The following is a 15237-nucleotide window of genomic DNA, read 5'->3' as shown; positions in this document are numbered from 1 at the left end:
ACTCTTAGCGACCCCATGGACTGCAGCCCACCAGGCTCCTCCATCCATGGGATTTTCCAGGCAAGAGTACTGGAGTGGAGTGCCATCGCCTTCTCCGAGTAAACATCCTAAAGTACCTCCAAACCAGAAGCAAAATGAAAGAGGCTAATCCATGCAGAAAACTACAAGCACACAGGCACCATTAAGGATTTTAAGTGACACAAGGAAAGACTGATTGGTGGAGTCTTCTGGCCACTCTTGTGAGAAAACAATTATTCCAAATATTCAGTCTTGCACTGCATGTTTTTGAAGATTTAGATTCAGGAAGTTGCAGAATATTTTCCATAAGGGATCTAACAGAATCCCTTTTGCTTTTCAATTTAAAAACATCTATTAATAGTGAGATGACAACACTCCAATATCTGCTTGCGTTCATGTTAAATCTGTAATCAGAGATGGTGATGTAGAAATACACAGTCAAATGTCATTTAAAAACACACAAGAATTGGACATGTTATATACTTCTCTTTTAAAATGTATTTGTATTATTTTCACCAATCAAAACACATGTAATATATTTTATTATAAAACATTAGGCAATGTTACTTTTGAGATATGCAATCTGAAAGGTCACACCTGTGTTTACTACCAGTATGAAACACCAGAGGAGTTACATTAGAAATCAACCATATGAACTCATCGTATATCATTACCATGACTTGACACAGCATCAAACCCGGATTCAAACAGTCGGGCATTCAGTGTTTGGACTTTGGACTCTGGGTGTCAGTAAGGGGCCCTACCAAGCATTTTCTCCTTTCAGGACTGCAGCTCTGAGTTTCGTGGTGCACAGATAAGCACAGAGCCTTGATTCTGTCTCCTGTTTCCACAGGGGATCAACACTGAGCAGGATGTTTCTAGAATGCTCTCCTACTCTGATAGACTCTGTCTGCTCTCTGGAACCTGCACTTGAAATCAAGACCTGACAGGGGAGGCAGTCATTTCCTTTTTAACAAAAAACTAAGTCAACAAACAAAATGAACCTAGTCCAAATTCCAGGCTAATAATAAATTACCTGGTTTATAAAAATATGTGTCCAAAATAGTTACTTCCAGGGTTGTGTACAATATAAATTACAAAAATAAAATAGAAAAGATGAAAAATTGAGCACATTTTTCAGTTCTTTATCCAACACCAGAATTTATCCATGGAGAGCAGTGTGGAACCATCTGCATTGCACCAGGTCCCTGGCACGTCCCAGCTCAGGAGGGAGGGCCCTGAACTGGGGTGAGGTACTTCTATGGAGCTCTGCGGTCCGCAGCACCGTGGCCTGCCGGGGTGCACTCATCACTCGCTGATGGAAGGTGGTCTTGGCAGGAAACCCGTCCGCACCATCACGGACTTCATCCGTGAACACAGGAGGGATCAGTGAGCAGAAAGCCACTGTGTATGGCACCTAGCTCCATTTGTAAACGGCACCTGGCTGAGTGTACAATCACCTAGTGGGACTTCCATGTGCCCGCGCGGTCCTGTGCTGCATATACATAAGCTGAGGACAGACAATGTCTTCTTAAAACTCTCCCCTTTCCTTTTCTTTTCAAAGACAGATTTAGTAAAGTCTTTTTAAAGAATGTGTATTAGGTCACTTTAAGATGTTTATATATGTACAGCGATAACTTTCTTCACTATACCATCAGGCCTCTGAAGCCAAAATAATCCTCAGCTATGTAACAGGTGTTTCTGCCCCAATCCAAGTTAGGATTCCATCTTACAGCTGAACATGTCTAAACATCACAATAGAAAACTATTTATTACTTCAATATTAATTTTGTTCATCAAGGGTTCCAGTTTCCAGTGATAAGACCAATAAGATACAAATGGTGTAGAGAGAATCATATATTTTAGATAATATTTATAATAAACTTTCTTAATAAAGTTCCTCCTCAGAACACATTCCATAGAATGTGACAATGTTGACTCAATAGCTTCCAAAATAACTGAACGAAAGATATGAATCTGCATAGAATAAGCTCCAGGGGACAGCATTACGAGCACAGGCAGCCATACGTGACCGTCACAACTCCATTTCTGCGATGACACTTCAATACTCAGTATGCTACTGAATCCTGAATAATTTCCATATTAGTCTGAAAGTATCAATTTCAGGTGAGCAGCTTAAAATCAGGAAATATTGACTAGTTAATAATTGCCCTTTAGGACAGTTCTTCCCTATCCCTCAGAAGGTCTTCCCTTAGGAACAGGAAATGCCTCCAGAAAGTGGAAAACCACCACAAACAGCCATTCTGAACCAGCTTGCTTCCTAAAACAGACCAAAGCGGGTTTAGGTGGTTTCTTTCATAAAAGAACGAAAGTTGAGGAATAATGCTGTGTTGGAAGAGGGAAACTCTGCCTTGTGAAATCATGTATCTTACCCTAGAGGAGGTAAGAAAGGACCCAGTCCAGGCATAAGCAAAACAAGCACGCAGCAAGTGACTGCCATCATCTTTAGTGATCACTTCGTAAAACTCTACTCTAACAGCAGGTGGTGGGGTCAAGAATCTATTTGCCATCATATGATTGACATGGGTGTTCGGTGGCTAATCAAGAAGATGAAGTTCTAGGTAGCACTTCAAATTAGTAAGTCCAGAAGACCAAGAAAAAAGAGATGGGGTAGAGAGGACTTTAAAGGTATATATGTTTTAAGCAGCATAAAACAAAACTTAAAATGCTATCGTGCAGTGAAACTGAATGTACAGTCATCCAGACTAACACAGTTTAGAGAAAACAAAGTATCCTGGTCTTAGCAGTGATAATTCTCAGCCTAAAACATGACAAATTAAAGAAAAGCTACATTTTTTTCATGATATAGATTTAATTATATTCCTTCTGAAATATGAAAGAAGGTTAATTCATACCCTAAAAGAAGGTAAGATACAATATGATGGTGGCCAATTAATACACATAAATCTATTTTTTTTTTCTGGACAAACACAAAATTATTTAAGAGGATTAAGAGACAACTCTAGAAGCAGCACTACCTTGAAGATTATTTGGCTTTATAAATACTGATTTCCAAAGTGCTAGAGGGCAAATCCAAGCAAGCATTTGTGTCATGCATATAAATCCCAACAGTTACTGAGGATGAGAAATGATCACTATTACCGCACAACTTAAAAAAAAATTCATATATTCTAATTGCTCACCTGAAATGACCTTGAACAAAATTTCTAAATGTGTGGTTTGTATTTTTTTTTCTTTAGACATAATCTGCTTCATTTTATAATCTAAGCAAGGCAAGCCTAGTACAACTGAGTAGGGGCAAGGCATCGTGTTTCTTACATGCAGAACATGGAGTTTTTCTATTTGGTTCCATCAACTCCCAAGTATTTCACGCCCATGGAAGTGAGAGTTCCTTCACTGATGACAAGCTTGCTATTTCTAACTTATCATCGACAGCCTTCCAGGGGTCCTGTCGAGGCGTCCAGACTGCTGTCTGTGTCTGAGGCCAGCGTCTGCTCCGTGGACATGGATGAAATGTCGTTGATGGACGACGACTGAGAAGGAGTGGCGTTGCTGCTCACTGCTGCATCTGTGCTAAGAAAACCAAATATAATAAAATCTGAGGCGCGACACTGCTGCAGACCCAGGCAGCGAGGCTTCAGGCCACTTCTCAGCTCTGTCTTCCTGCAGTTTCCTTTACTAGTGGCACAGACAAGAAGTTAGCTGACTGCACTTTGAACTTTTGGTGGAGTCTTTCTTTAGGCTCAAAATCCCAAATATTCCTCTGTCTTTCACTGCAATATTCTCTTTCTTCCTGGTGGCTAAACATCACACACATGTACGATCATGTTAACTACCTTAAAAATACCTCCTGGCTTTAAAAAGCTATTAAAAGAAAACTGTTGAAGTTACCCTAAAATTATCAGTATCACAAAAGGCTCAAGCCCAAGTAGGATTCAAGTGTCATCACACATTTCAATTATAATCATAAACACTTAATCCAAGGGGAAAAACATCAACCTTTGAAGAATTCTTCTGCAATAAAAAATACCTTCTAAAAGAAGGAACGATACAAACAAGAAAAAAATTGGAACAAAATTTAATGGACTCTTGTTCATTTTATTTTTGCCTTCTAAATCCCCAAAACTGACATTTTAAGGCAAATGAAACTAATCTGTTTCCCACCATCTATATTTTAGCCTGAACAAAAACAAAACATCCAGGGGCTCAGAGGTCAGTCTTAAATTTGTGATTAGTTGACTATAAGCATCCGAATTTTTCTTGAAGTTATACGATCTCCAGACACGTGACACGTGTCATGCTGAATATAAAATTCAAGAATAAGAAACAGCCCCACATGTATTTACGTGTGTGTAGTGTGCATGTGCTCTCCAGTGGGAGTGGAGTGAATACAAGTGTGAAATGAATGTGAGTGAAGATAGTTTTGTTTTAGGTAGAACCTTATAGATGGTATCATAAGTTAATACCATATATACTACTACTACTACTAAGTCACTTCAGTCGTGTCCGACGCTGTGCGACCCCATGGACTGCAGCCCACCAGGCTCCCCCGTCCCTGGGATTCTCCAGCTCCCCAGTCCCTGGGATTCTCCAGGCAAGAACGCTGGAGTGGGTTGCCATTTCCTTCTCCAATGCATGAAAGTGAAAAGGGAAAGTGAAGTTGCTCAGTCGTGTCCAACCCTCAGCGACCCCATGGACTGCAGCCTACCAGGCTCCTCCGTCCATGGGATTTTCCAGGCAAGAGTACTGGAGTGGGGTGCCACTGCCTTCTCCATGACCATATATATTATGCCTCTAATAGGCATACAGCTTCCTAATTATTAGTCAGACGTCTACCACTAGGAAGATCAACCAGAAAGATGGGAGAATTATATGAACAATTTTCTCAAAAGAAAACCAAATTCTACTTTATCTAGACTTATATTAATTTTCTTTTGTAATTGGTTGGGGGCAATATAAAGAAGGTCATGCACGCTGAAAAACTTTAAATCCGATTCCCCTATCTATAAATGAAATGACAGTAGCTGTTACAAGGATGAACCAAGAATGTTCACAAGACAGTTAGTTCGCTGCCTGTCATCAATAAAATGTTAGCTGCCACAACCAGAGCAGACCAAAAAGAGAAGAGTATTTCACACAAGGAGTTCTCAAATCCAATGCTGGTCAAGGCGGCACTTAAAACACGCTGCTGCCACTTGCAAAAAATGAATAGAGAAAGAAAAGTATTATGTAATCAAACTATTAAAGCAATCACTAACCTGAAGGTTGATCTTTTACAACACCATTCTTGCTTCTTTCTTCCCAATCCATTACTTCTTTGTAAATTAGCTCTTCAAATAGAAATGCAAGTTAGAATGCTTCATCAGCTTCTCTGCGTCTCTAAACCCTGCTTCCAAATAAACTGGAACCAATCCAAGGACACTGTGATGTGCTATTTTTAACCGGGATAGGCAGACAAGCAATAGTTTACCTAGACCAAAATATAATTTGATTCCTTGTATCTTTTCAAACCAATTATATCTTTTCAACCAACCAATTATGAAGGCCATAAGCAGGGGAGCTCTGGATCCACCAGTGGGTTTCACAGAGTTGAGGGTAGGCAGAGACTGAGAGAGAGACATGGGGAGTGGGGAGGAGGAGGAGGAGAAGTACCAGCAAAGCGACTCTAACAGAACAGTTTAACTACTGGATATTCTCACATCTTTTTGCAGGTTTTCCTCCACCACTGTGGTTCTTCAAATGTAAACTCCTCCAGATTGGCCAGAAATTGGTCTAGTTACCTACATTTTCTCTTGGTTTCACTCTCAGTATTCCTCAATTTTCATTTGTCAGAAGAACTACCTATTAAGTACGATACTAGCAGCATCCTAAAGTATGGCATTCGTGAAATAAAACCAGCACAGTGCAGGCACAGAGCGAGGCTGCGGCTGTGTGCACTGCAGGCCGCTGGTTCCCTGAAGCCCATGGAACGGCTCTCAGGCAGGACACGCTGCCATGTTTGACTTGCGCTGACCACAGTTCTCAACTATTATTGATTCTGCTTTTTAATGAAATATTTTTAGTTTGACCTCTTTATTACTGGTTTAGTCTCTCGTGGGTTGTCTGGTTAGAGTGGTAATAATAACTATCTGCATATTTTTGATCTGCAATTTCCCCCAAACTCTTATTCTAAAACGCGTATGTAACTACAAGGCTTACCAGTACAGCAGACGTTCCCATGACCCCAGTGGGGTCTCTCACACCTGCTTTACAGGGGCCTGTGAACTGGGGTTACTCAATACTTTGCAACATGTTATCCAGTCAAGTGTAATACACTTACTGAATTTAGTTTACAAATCAAGATTCGATACGGTGACGTGTGTGAAGAGCCTTTGTTTTTGTCTTCTGAAGCAAATATGCAATTCATACATGTTCCTCTCTAATCTTGTTATCTTCAAATTCTTTATCTACTGGGAAGCAGGAAGAGAGAGGATAAGGGCTGAAGGGTCTCCACCCCTCCCTTAGAAAGGCTCCTGTCAAAAAGTGTTAAGTTGCCCCATTTCAAGAAGTGTGTAACAATCAAAATAAATTCCATCTTTACCTTTCCATTCTTCAATTGCATGTTCTCTCTCTTCCAACTGGGCATCATAAATTTGAGGTGGTGGCTAAAAATTAAAATTTACAGGTAAAGTTAATAGTTGAAAAAATAATGAGGCATGAAGAAAATAAACCACTTGTAAGACTTCTAAAATACTTATAAAAAGAATAAAATATTTATAATATTGATGTAATTTCATTCAATATGTGGCTTAAAGATTTCTAAGTATGATATTTACATTGGTTTCAAAATCAAAATAATTACGGAATAATTAACCAAAAAGTAGACCTATTATATTCCTGCTAATAATTACACTCTAAGGACATCTGCCCAAATGTAATTATAAAATTAGCAATCACAGGCTGCCTCCTAGAGATCCATTCTGGACAAGGTACTATGCTAGGAAATACAGAAGCTGCAAAATATATCTCAAGTTTTTATTTCTTCCTGTTAGAACTCCCAAATTCAGTCCCCAAATCCTAAGCGGATTGCTTCAAAAATTTACTTAAAATCACGTTTATAAACCAAATTCTTTTCCTATAAAATAATGAATAAAATGGTGGTTAAATGCACAGGACAAAACCTAATAATGAGCATGTGAACGTGAACGTGAAAGCCACTCAGTCGTGTCTGACTCTTTGTGACCCCGTGGACTGTAATAGTCCCTGGGATTCTCCAGGCCAGAATACTGGAGTGGGTAGCCTTTCCCTTCTCCAGGGGATCTTCCCAACCCAGGGATCGAACCCAGGACTCCTGTATTGCAGGTGGATTCTTTACCAGCTGAGCTATGAGGGAAGCCCAATAACGAGCATGCCACCATGTAGTCATTTTACTGCCAACTAGAGACCATCCATACCAGGGGTGCTATGGGCAAATGCACACGAGCACCACACTCAGCAGCGGAACTCCTCTAACAGGTACCCCTGGGGAAGGACGTCCAGACCTGTGATTTTCAGCAAGTTTCTTAGCCTGACAGAATACCTGAACAAGATAATAAAAGCAAAACCCAGGCACGGTACCAGGTACACAAATGGATGGCTAAAAAAGGTGATATTATGATCACACATCAGCATCGACATAAATGAAGACAATTATATCACCGCAGCACAAGCATGTTCACCCTGAGGTACTCGGAGCTCAGCCCCAGTAAGGAGTCCTAAAAGGGGTTTGACCCCGGCTAAATGGCACCCCACTCCAGTACTCTTGCCTGGAGAATCCCATGGGTGGAGGAGCCTGGTTGGCTGCAGTCCATGGGGTCGCGAAGAGTCGGACACGACTGAGCAACTTCACTTTCACTTTTCACTTTCATGCACTGGAGAAGGAAATGGCAACCCACTCCAGTGTTCTTGCCTGGAGAATCCCAGGGACGGGGCTGCCGTCTCTGGGGTCGCACAGAATCGGACACGACTGAAGCGACTTAGCAGCAGCATATGGCCTCAAACTAATCAGGAGTACTTTTAACCTTAAATCTCTGTGTAGCCATTTCAGACTGACAGAAGATCCAGGGAAATGTATGCCCTGCCTTTACACACAAGTCTTTTCAAAATAGATGCTTACCGCTTCTGCTTCAGCAGGGTCATACCAGACAGTGATATAAGGGTGACGCAAAGCTTCATCTACAGAGATTCGCTTGTCGGGATCTATCACTAACATTTTTGATAATAAGTCTCTGGCTTGACTTGCTAGGGTAAAAACAAATATTAGATTAATAAAGTAACAATTTTATCCTGAGAATTACACAATAAAGAACTAACTGTGACAGCTCAGACAGAACAAAGATATACTAACTCTGAGAAACTGGTGATAAATTCAGGATTATTAGTCTCTTTCTTTAAGAGTAAATCAAGCAGCCATTTCCTAGAAACCAGGCTTTCCAAGGTGCTTTTGCCCTGAGTCTGGGAGGGGAGAAGGACAGGGCAGAAGGCTGACAAGCCATGGACAGGGAGGGTACAGGAGCTAAGCCGAGGGCGGCACTGCCGAGAGTGCAGGCATGAAGCACGGGCAGGCCTTTTCTCTTGATGCCACATCAAAGTGAAACCGAACAGACTAAGCCACACAATAACTTCATATGTGCATCGTATACAGCAGTTCACAGATATCTCTGCTTCGCCTGTGCTGTGCGTAGTCTCCCAGTCGTGTTCGACTCTTTGCAACCCCATGGACCCTAGCCCACCAGGCTCCTCTGTCCTTGGGATTTTCAGGCAAGAACACTGGAGTGGGTAGCCATTCCCTTCTCCAGATGATCTTTCTAATCCAGTGATCGAGCCCAGGTATCTTGCACCAGGGAAGCCCTCTGCTTTGCCTACCTGTATACAATGTACACTTAAAAAAAAAATCTAGAGATTAGTAGCTAGGAAAAAACTCAACAAATTCAATAACTTGGTTAAATACAAGGCTCACCTAGGTTTCAGCAACTAAAATTCACAGGTGGGACCTCCCTGGTGCTCTAGTTGCTGAGACACTGCACTTCTGGTGCAGGGGGCCAGGTTCAACCCCTGGTCAGGGAACTAGACCTCACATGCTCCTCTTGAGAGCTTGCACGCGCAACCCAAGACCCCACACGCCACAGCAAAGACCCAGGACAGCCAAATGAATACCAAAACCAAACAAAGTTCACGTGTGCAGGCAAAGGGGAGATGGAACTCTTTTGAATGAGGCACAGTTTGTCTTGATGCAGAGAAAACCAAATCTATTCTTTTCCTTTAAACACATTAAAATGTGATGGGCACAGGATCAGGGGAAAAGGCCTTTAAAAATTTCTGACTCTTCAAATGGGCGACAATCTTTATTCAAGTATTCTTTATACCTGGTAACAGTTTGAATTCCATTTGCTGTAACTAATATAAGAATCTTTCAGACTATGTAAATATTTTGACCAGAGGCTTCAGTTTTGTCCCCTTTATTGAGGACAAAACTTCTAGGTCTTTAGGCTTTCTTTCTGAAATGGCTTCATTCTTGCCTATAAATGACTTTGAGGGGTTTCAACTATTTCATCTTTCAGTTTTCACAGAGTTTAGAATGCAAGCATAAAAAGGGCTTCACCAGATTATGAAAACAAGTATAAGAAGAAAGGATATCTTACTTTTAATTTTGTCTCGTTCAGATTCTGATGGGAATATCCAATCTGGAAAGAGTTCTTCAAATTTGATTCCAGGATACTTTGGTCTGTTTTCTACATAATTCCTCACAGTTGGCTGAAGTTTCTTCATGAAATCTGCAGATGGTGTTCCTAGCTGCTCAATAACTTTATTCCACTGATCAATATCTAAGGAGTTTCTTGAGGAAAATACAACTGAAATGCCTTATATTCATATTATATAAAGTTGCATCATTCAAAGAGACACTTAAATTATACTTATCAATGAATAATTAATCAGGACAGCTCACTGGGTCAGCAGAAGCATTCTGAAATAATATTCAAATAAGGTTTGGGTTCCTAGTTAAGAGTATTTAAAAAAACAAACAAACAAACTCTGCACCATATAAACTCTGGTCACAGTTTATTAAATCAACACAATGAAGTCTTTATGGCTTCCTACTCTAGATCAAAATGAAGTTATCTTGAAGCTGAAGAATGCCTATGACTGAAAGGCTTAAACATGAAAGTAGGTAATAATTATGTAGGCAAATTGAAATCAGTTCTCACAATAACGGGCTTCCCTGATAGCTCAGTTGGTAAAGAATCCGCCTGCAGTGCAGGAGACCCTGGTTCGATTCCTGGGTCAGGATGATCCGCTGGAGAAGGGATAGGCTACCCACTTCAGTATTCTTGGGCTTCCTGTATGGCTCAGCTGGTAAAGAATCTGCCTGCAATGCGGGAGACCTGGGTTCAATCCCTGGGTTGGGAAGATTCTCTGGAGAAGGGAAAGGCTACCCACTCCAGTATTCTGGCCTGGAGAATTCCAGGGACTATACAGTCCATGGGTTCGCAAAGAGTTGGACACGACTGAGTGACTTTCATGTTCACGCTCACATGCTCATTATTAGTGACTTTCACACCTCCACTTCTCGTAGTAAAGCTATGTTAGATATAAAGCTCCCTGAAATAAGGAGAGCTACCTGACTGCTCAATTTACGGCTGGGAACCACCTTGTAGGCTTGGCAGGATGGGGTGCACGAGAGAGGGGGTGGGAGCCGGGGCTCTGGACTTTCTGAGCCCTCATCATGTTATCTCCCACTGTGGCTGGGCTTACATTGAGCAGCGACAGCTTTGAGAGGTCATTAAGTTTTACTTGGCACTGACTCTGGCTATCATTGCAATATAAATGAGTGTGTTTTATTTTCTTTCAAAGTACATGACCTAGGTTTCAGACTCCATTGTGTATTAGTCACTCACTGGGTGTCAGGAAGTCAATCTCCCTTGGGTCTCATCTTCCTATTTGTAAAATGGAGACAAGGCCAGCTTTGTCTCTTTTTCTGGGAGCTTGAGATAACCGGCAAGATGAATGTGGAAAGTGATTCTAAAACCATAAACATTATATAAGAGAACACAAACCAGAGGAATCAAATAAACAAACAGGATCTTAAAGTTATTAATTGAGGTATGTCTTAGAAAAATAAAATGACATTACTGTGAAAGAGCCTAGGGAACTAACATATGTTCTTCAAAGAACAAAGGAGGAGGCCCTCTTGTGCCCTGTGATGCCTTTCTTCCTACTGGTACACCATCACCATTTTGCTCTCCACTGGAGCTTTCCATCACCAATCAAACATAATTTTTTCCCCTCTCATCTTAAAACAACAGTCACTTTCCTGTGAACAGTCGCTTTCCTGTGAACTTCCGTAGCTTAGCTTCTGTTCCCGTTTGCAGCAATACAGAGTCGTTTCTATCTTTAATTCCCGACCTGTCATACTCTCTTAACCATTCTTTTCACCCATCATTTCATGAAAACTGTGCCCATCACAGCTGCAGATGGCTGCCCCTCAGCTCTCAGTCCTCACCTTTGTGACAGTGTCCATGTGCCCCCCTCAGTAATCTGCTTCTGGGCCTCCAGGGCCCTGCTTTCTGAGGGGTACCTGGCAGAAGCTTTCTCTTTCTTACAAGCCATGAGGACTTCTTTTCTACCTTTGCTTATGAACCTAAAACAAATCTCTGACAACTGCAGTCTGGTTTCCAGAATCTTTTTCTATCTAATGTTTGAAAAAAGAGCAAAATTGTCTTTGGAAAATGATGCTAATCTCTGTGTGTGTTCTAAGGATGACATTAGGTGACCTTATACATAAAATTATTATTACTGATACTGTAAGATGTTAATATGTAAACTAAGAATTTTAAAATTATTTAATAAAGCACCAAAAAGTACCCACACTTTTCATATCTATACTATCTGAAGAACACAGTTAATTAGTCAAAGAAAAGAAAGACACAAAATAAATTAAAAATTGAGACAAAGTGAATGTTAAGTAGACACTTCTAATTATGTATTGTTAGGGAATTCCCTGACTCGGTACTTTCACTGCTGAGGGCGTGGTTTCAATCCCTGATTGGGGAACCAAAATCCTACAAGCCCAGTAGCTTGGCATAATAAATAAATGTATCTTTGGAATACATCAACTTATCCTTTTCATATTGAATTTACTTGCAAATTAAATATCTCCTATTTACAGTTTGAAACAACTGAATCTAAGGTAAGGCTATGAAAAATTGCTAGAAAATGTATTAGAACAAAATAAAATGCTATGTTTAACTTCACATATAATCTATGATGTGAAAACTATTAAGGAAGGTAAATAAAATGATAGGGATAAAATTTTTTCAAGTTTGTGTTGTGAAAATTTATATTACAAGAAAATCACCCTCATAAAATCATAAAAATGAAAATTAATAAAATATATATAAAACATTGACTATACAACTTAATTTCTCTTAAAGATAACCATCAATCTGCCAGCAGAGACTACTTTAAGCTTTCATAACAAAAAATAAAATCAAAAGACTAATGAAAATTTTAGGTGGTGAGAACACAAATGAAAAAGGGTATATGTGAAGAACTAAGTTAGAGTAAAAAATACTGAAGATGGAAGAACATGAGGAATATGAGAAAAGAAAGCTATTGAAACTATTATATATCTATTCTTCCTTATGCTACATATCATTAATATGATTTGCTGACCACAGTATAAGTTAACCTTTGGCATTTTATATTTATTTAGACTTCCCCACTGGGGAAGTCACAAAATAATCATCTACGTGGACCTTCTAAAATTTTCTACAAAATGCCAGAAGAGTAACAAACAAAAAAATTTAGCAAATATTCTTCCTCACAAACTTTTCACTTTAATCTTTTCCCTGTAGGTCTTATGTAGCATCCTTCAGTTCTTACTTTGGAGGAAAATATTCTATTGCATCCTGGTAACTGATGAAATAGTATATTAAGCAAATTACATAAGAATATTGGCCTATTAAATTTAGACAACTCCCTAAATAGTTAAATTAATTAACTAAATAGTACTTTCATTTAAATACCAGAATACATTTGTCAAAGAGTAAATGCATTTCTTATAAGCTATTTTTAACAAAATTAAGAATATAAATTGGTTTAATTCTATGTGTCAATAAAATCGTTAGTCAAGTAAAAAAGAAAACATAAAACTGAACCATTTGATCTGTGACACTAATTTAACAAATATAATCAAGACCTCCTTAGAATACAGTCTAGAATCACGACATTTTCCTTTCGAGCTCCTGCTGCCTTTGGTATTTATGGAAAACATGGCCGGGAAGGTTCCCGGGAAGGATACGATCAGTGCCTTGGAATATCACACAACCTTTCACCAGCTCTCCCATGATGCAACCCACTGACCAGATATCAACTGAAAATAAAGTGAAATGACAAAATTATGAAGTGCCATGAACAAAACAAAGGTGAAGAAAAGATTTCTAACAGTGCACTAAACACATAAATATGGAAAATCAACGGCCACCTAAGGGTGAACTGTTTTAGACAGTGTGAAAGATTGCTGACCTCTATTTTGGCTTTCAGTTTGCAGCAATCTTGGCTTACAGCTTCAAGGACAGAGTCCCAGAAACAAGGAGTGCCTGTGCCCAGAAAGCTGTTTCCAGGCATGAGCCCACCCCGGCTCCCGGCCTTGTGGTCAGCACCAGGTATCTCCCTGTGAAGGATACAGTCTCTTCCTGGGAACAGGACTTTATGGAGGACCATTTCTGCCATGATGCACCCGACAGACCAGATGTCCACTACCAAATACCAGGTGATTAAAACCAGCCAGAGACCGCCCCCCCCATGCATGTCTTTTCTCAAACCCCCTCCCAAACAAAGACAGACCCAGCTTGCTAGCAGGACTCGTGTGAAATATGAGCACCATGCCTCCAGAACGATCCATTTCTGAACTGTCTAGTCAGCGGGGCCCCAGAGGGCCAGGCTTGTTTGGGTCCCAGGAGAGGGCGAGAGGCGCCTCAGCTTCTGGCTGCTCCCCCTCCTCTGCGGGGCCCAGCTGAACAAGGCCTCAGGAGCCCAGACAGAGAGCTCTTCAGTGCCCCTGCTGGTGTAGGCGGGCTGAGAGACGCTCAAGGGGCACCGAGTTTCCTCTCACAGCCATGGAGGACTGGAAGGCCACAGGCTGGTGTCCCTCTGAATGGGAGTTCTAAAATATCTGGATAAACTTGAAGCTCAACTCATTTCACATGACAGGCAAACTTTTAGACTCTTTTTTTTTAAATAAGTGTGATTTAGTTCTTTTTGACAAATTTTTCAAAAGCTAAGTTTCAAAGAGCTCTGATATTGCTAGAATAAGTTTTGCTGTTAAAAAACAAACACCAATTTTACACACAAAAAGCACATGCTGTATTATTCCATTTACATCTAGCTCAAAAATAAGAAAAATTAATTTATGGTGCTGGAAATCAGGATAATGGCTTCCCTTGGGGGTTGAGACCCAGAGGGATCCTAGGGAGGCCTCAGTTACGCTGCTGGTTACATGGGTGTGCTCCCACTGAGCTGCACACTTGGGATGCACATATTTTTTTTGGTAAGCATATTATACTTTGATAAATGTTCAAAATATTCATTTCAAAAGTGAATAATTTTAACCAATGGAAATATAAAATTATTTCTCATCTGTGAACTATGATAATCTATGCATAACACAGTCTCCATATTATGTTTCATACAGTTCACAGGAAAGAGAAAAAAAGCTCATGATGACTAATAGCACTAATTTTAAGCACCGCGTCCTCCTCCAGTTCCGTCTGTACTCACCGTTCTCTTTGTAGCCCATGCCCAGGATGACTTCGGGTGCCCGGTAATACCGCGTCACCACATAGGGAGTCATCATAAAGTTGGTGCACGCTGTGCGAGCCAGGCCAAAGTCCAGGATCTTAAGGGTGCAGTCTGACTTTACTACAATGTTACTAGGCTTCAGATCCTAGGACAGAAAAGGCTTAAATTAACACGGCGAGCCAAAGCAGGCTAGTACACAATCTCACGTGGGTTACGGCTTTGTGAGGTCGGTGACCACTGACGTATGTGAGAGTGCTGGGAGAGGGAAGACAGTTAGAACTGAACCCTGAGATTGTAGAGTCATGCTGGAAAACCTAACTCTCAGACTGAAACCCATACAGAGCAGTCTAGAGAGGCCAGACGGGTGCCCTCATCCGCCGTGTGGAAGCCTTTGTGACTCTGCTCTGCTTAAATCCTTTA

At 40.6% G+C, this 15237-nt stretch overlaps 1 protein-coding gene across 13 annotated transcripts in view; it reads right to left on the bottom strand.

The window, feature by feature from the left end:
• Positions 1-496: 496 nt before the first annotated feature.
• The window catches only part of MAPK9 (mitogen-activated protein kinase 9), a 70498-nt gene continuing 55757 nt past the window's right edge, over positions 497-15237 (bottom strand). For 6 of the 13 annotated variants that reach the window (XM_069588953.1, XM_069588959.1, XM_069588954.1 and 3 more), the window contains 7 exons: positions 14797-14962; positions 13319-13390; positions 9660-9842; positions 8135-8259; positions 6581-6644; positions 5259-5330; positions 497-3568 (listed from right to left, as the gene is read on the bottom strand). In XM_069588953.1, the coding sequence (XP_069445054.1) occupies positions 3426-3568; positions 5259-5330; positions 6581-6644; positions 8135-8259; positions 9660-9842; positions 13319-13390; positions 14797-14962 (825 nt within the window). In that variant the 3' untranslated portion in view covers positions 497-3425. Of the gene's footprint in view, positions 3574-5258; positions 5331-6580; positions 6645-8134; positions 8260-9659; positions 9843-12697; positions 12934-13318; positions 13391-14796; positions 14963-15237 lie in introns of those variants that run through there. The other 7 variants (XM_069588956.1, XM_069588962.1, XM_069588957.1 and 4 more) reach the window with 2 other exon arrangements.

This window comes from Ovis canadensis, chromosome 5 (assembly GCF_042477335.2).
Source record: "Ovis canadensis isolate MfBH-ARS-UI-01 breed Bighorn chromosome 5, ARS-UI_OviCan_v2, whole genome shotgun sequence".
Lineage (NCBI taxonomy): Eukaryota > Metazoa > Chordata > Mammalia > Artiodactyla > Bovidae > Ovis > Ovis canadensis.
This window is presented reverse-complemented; position numbering and strand designations above follow the sequence as displayed.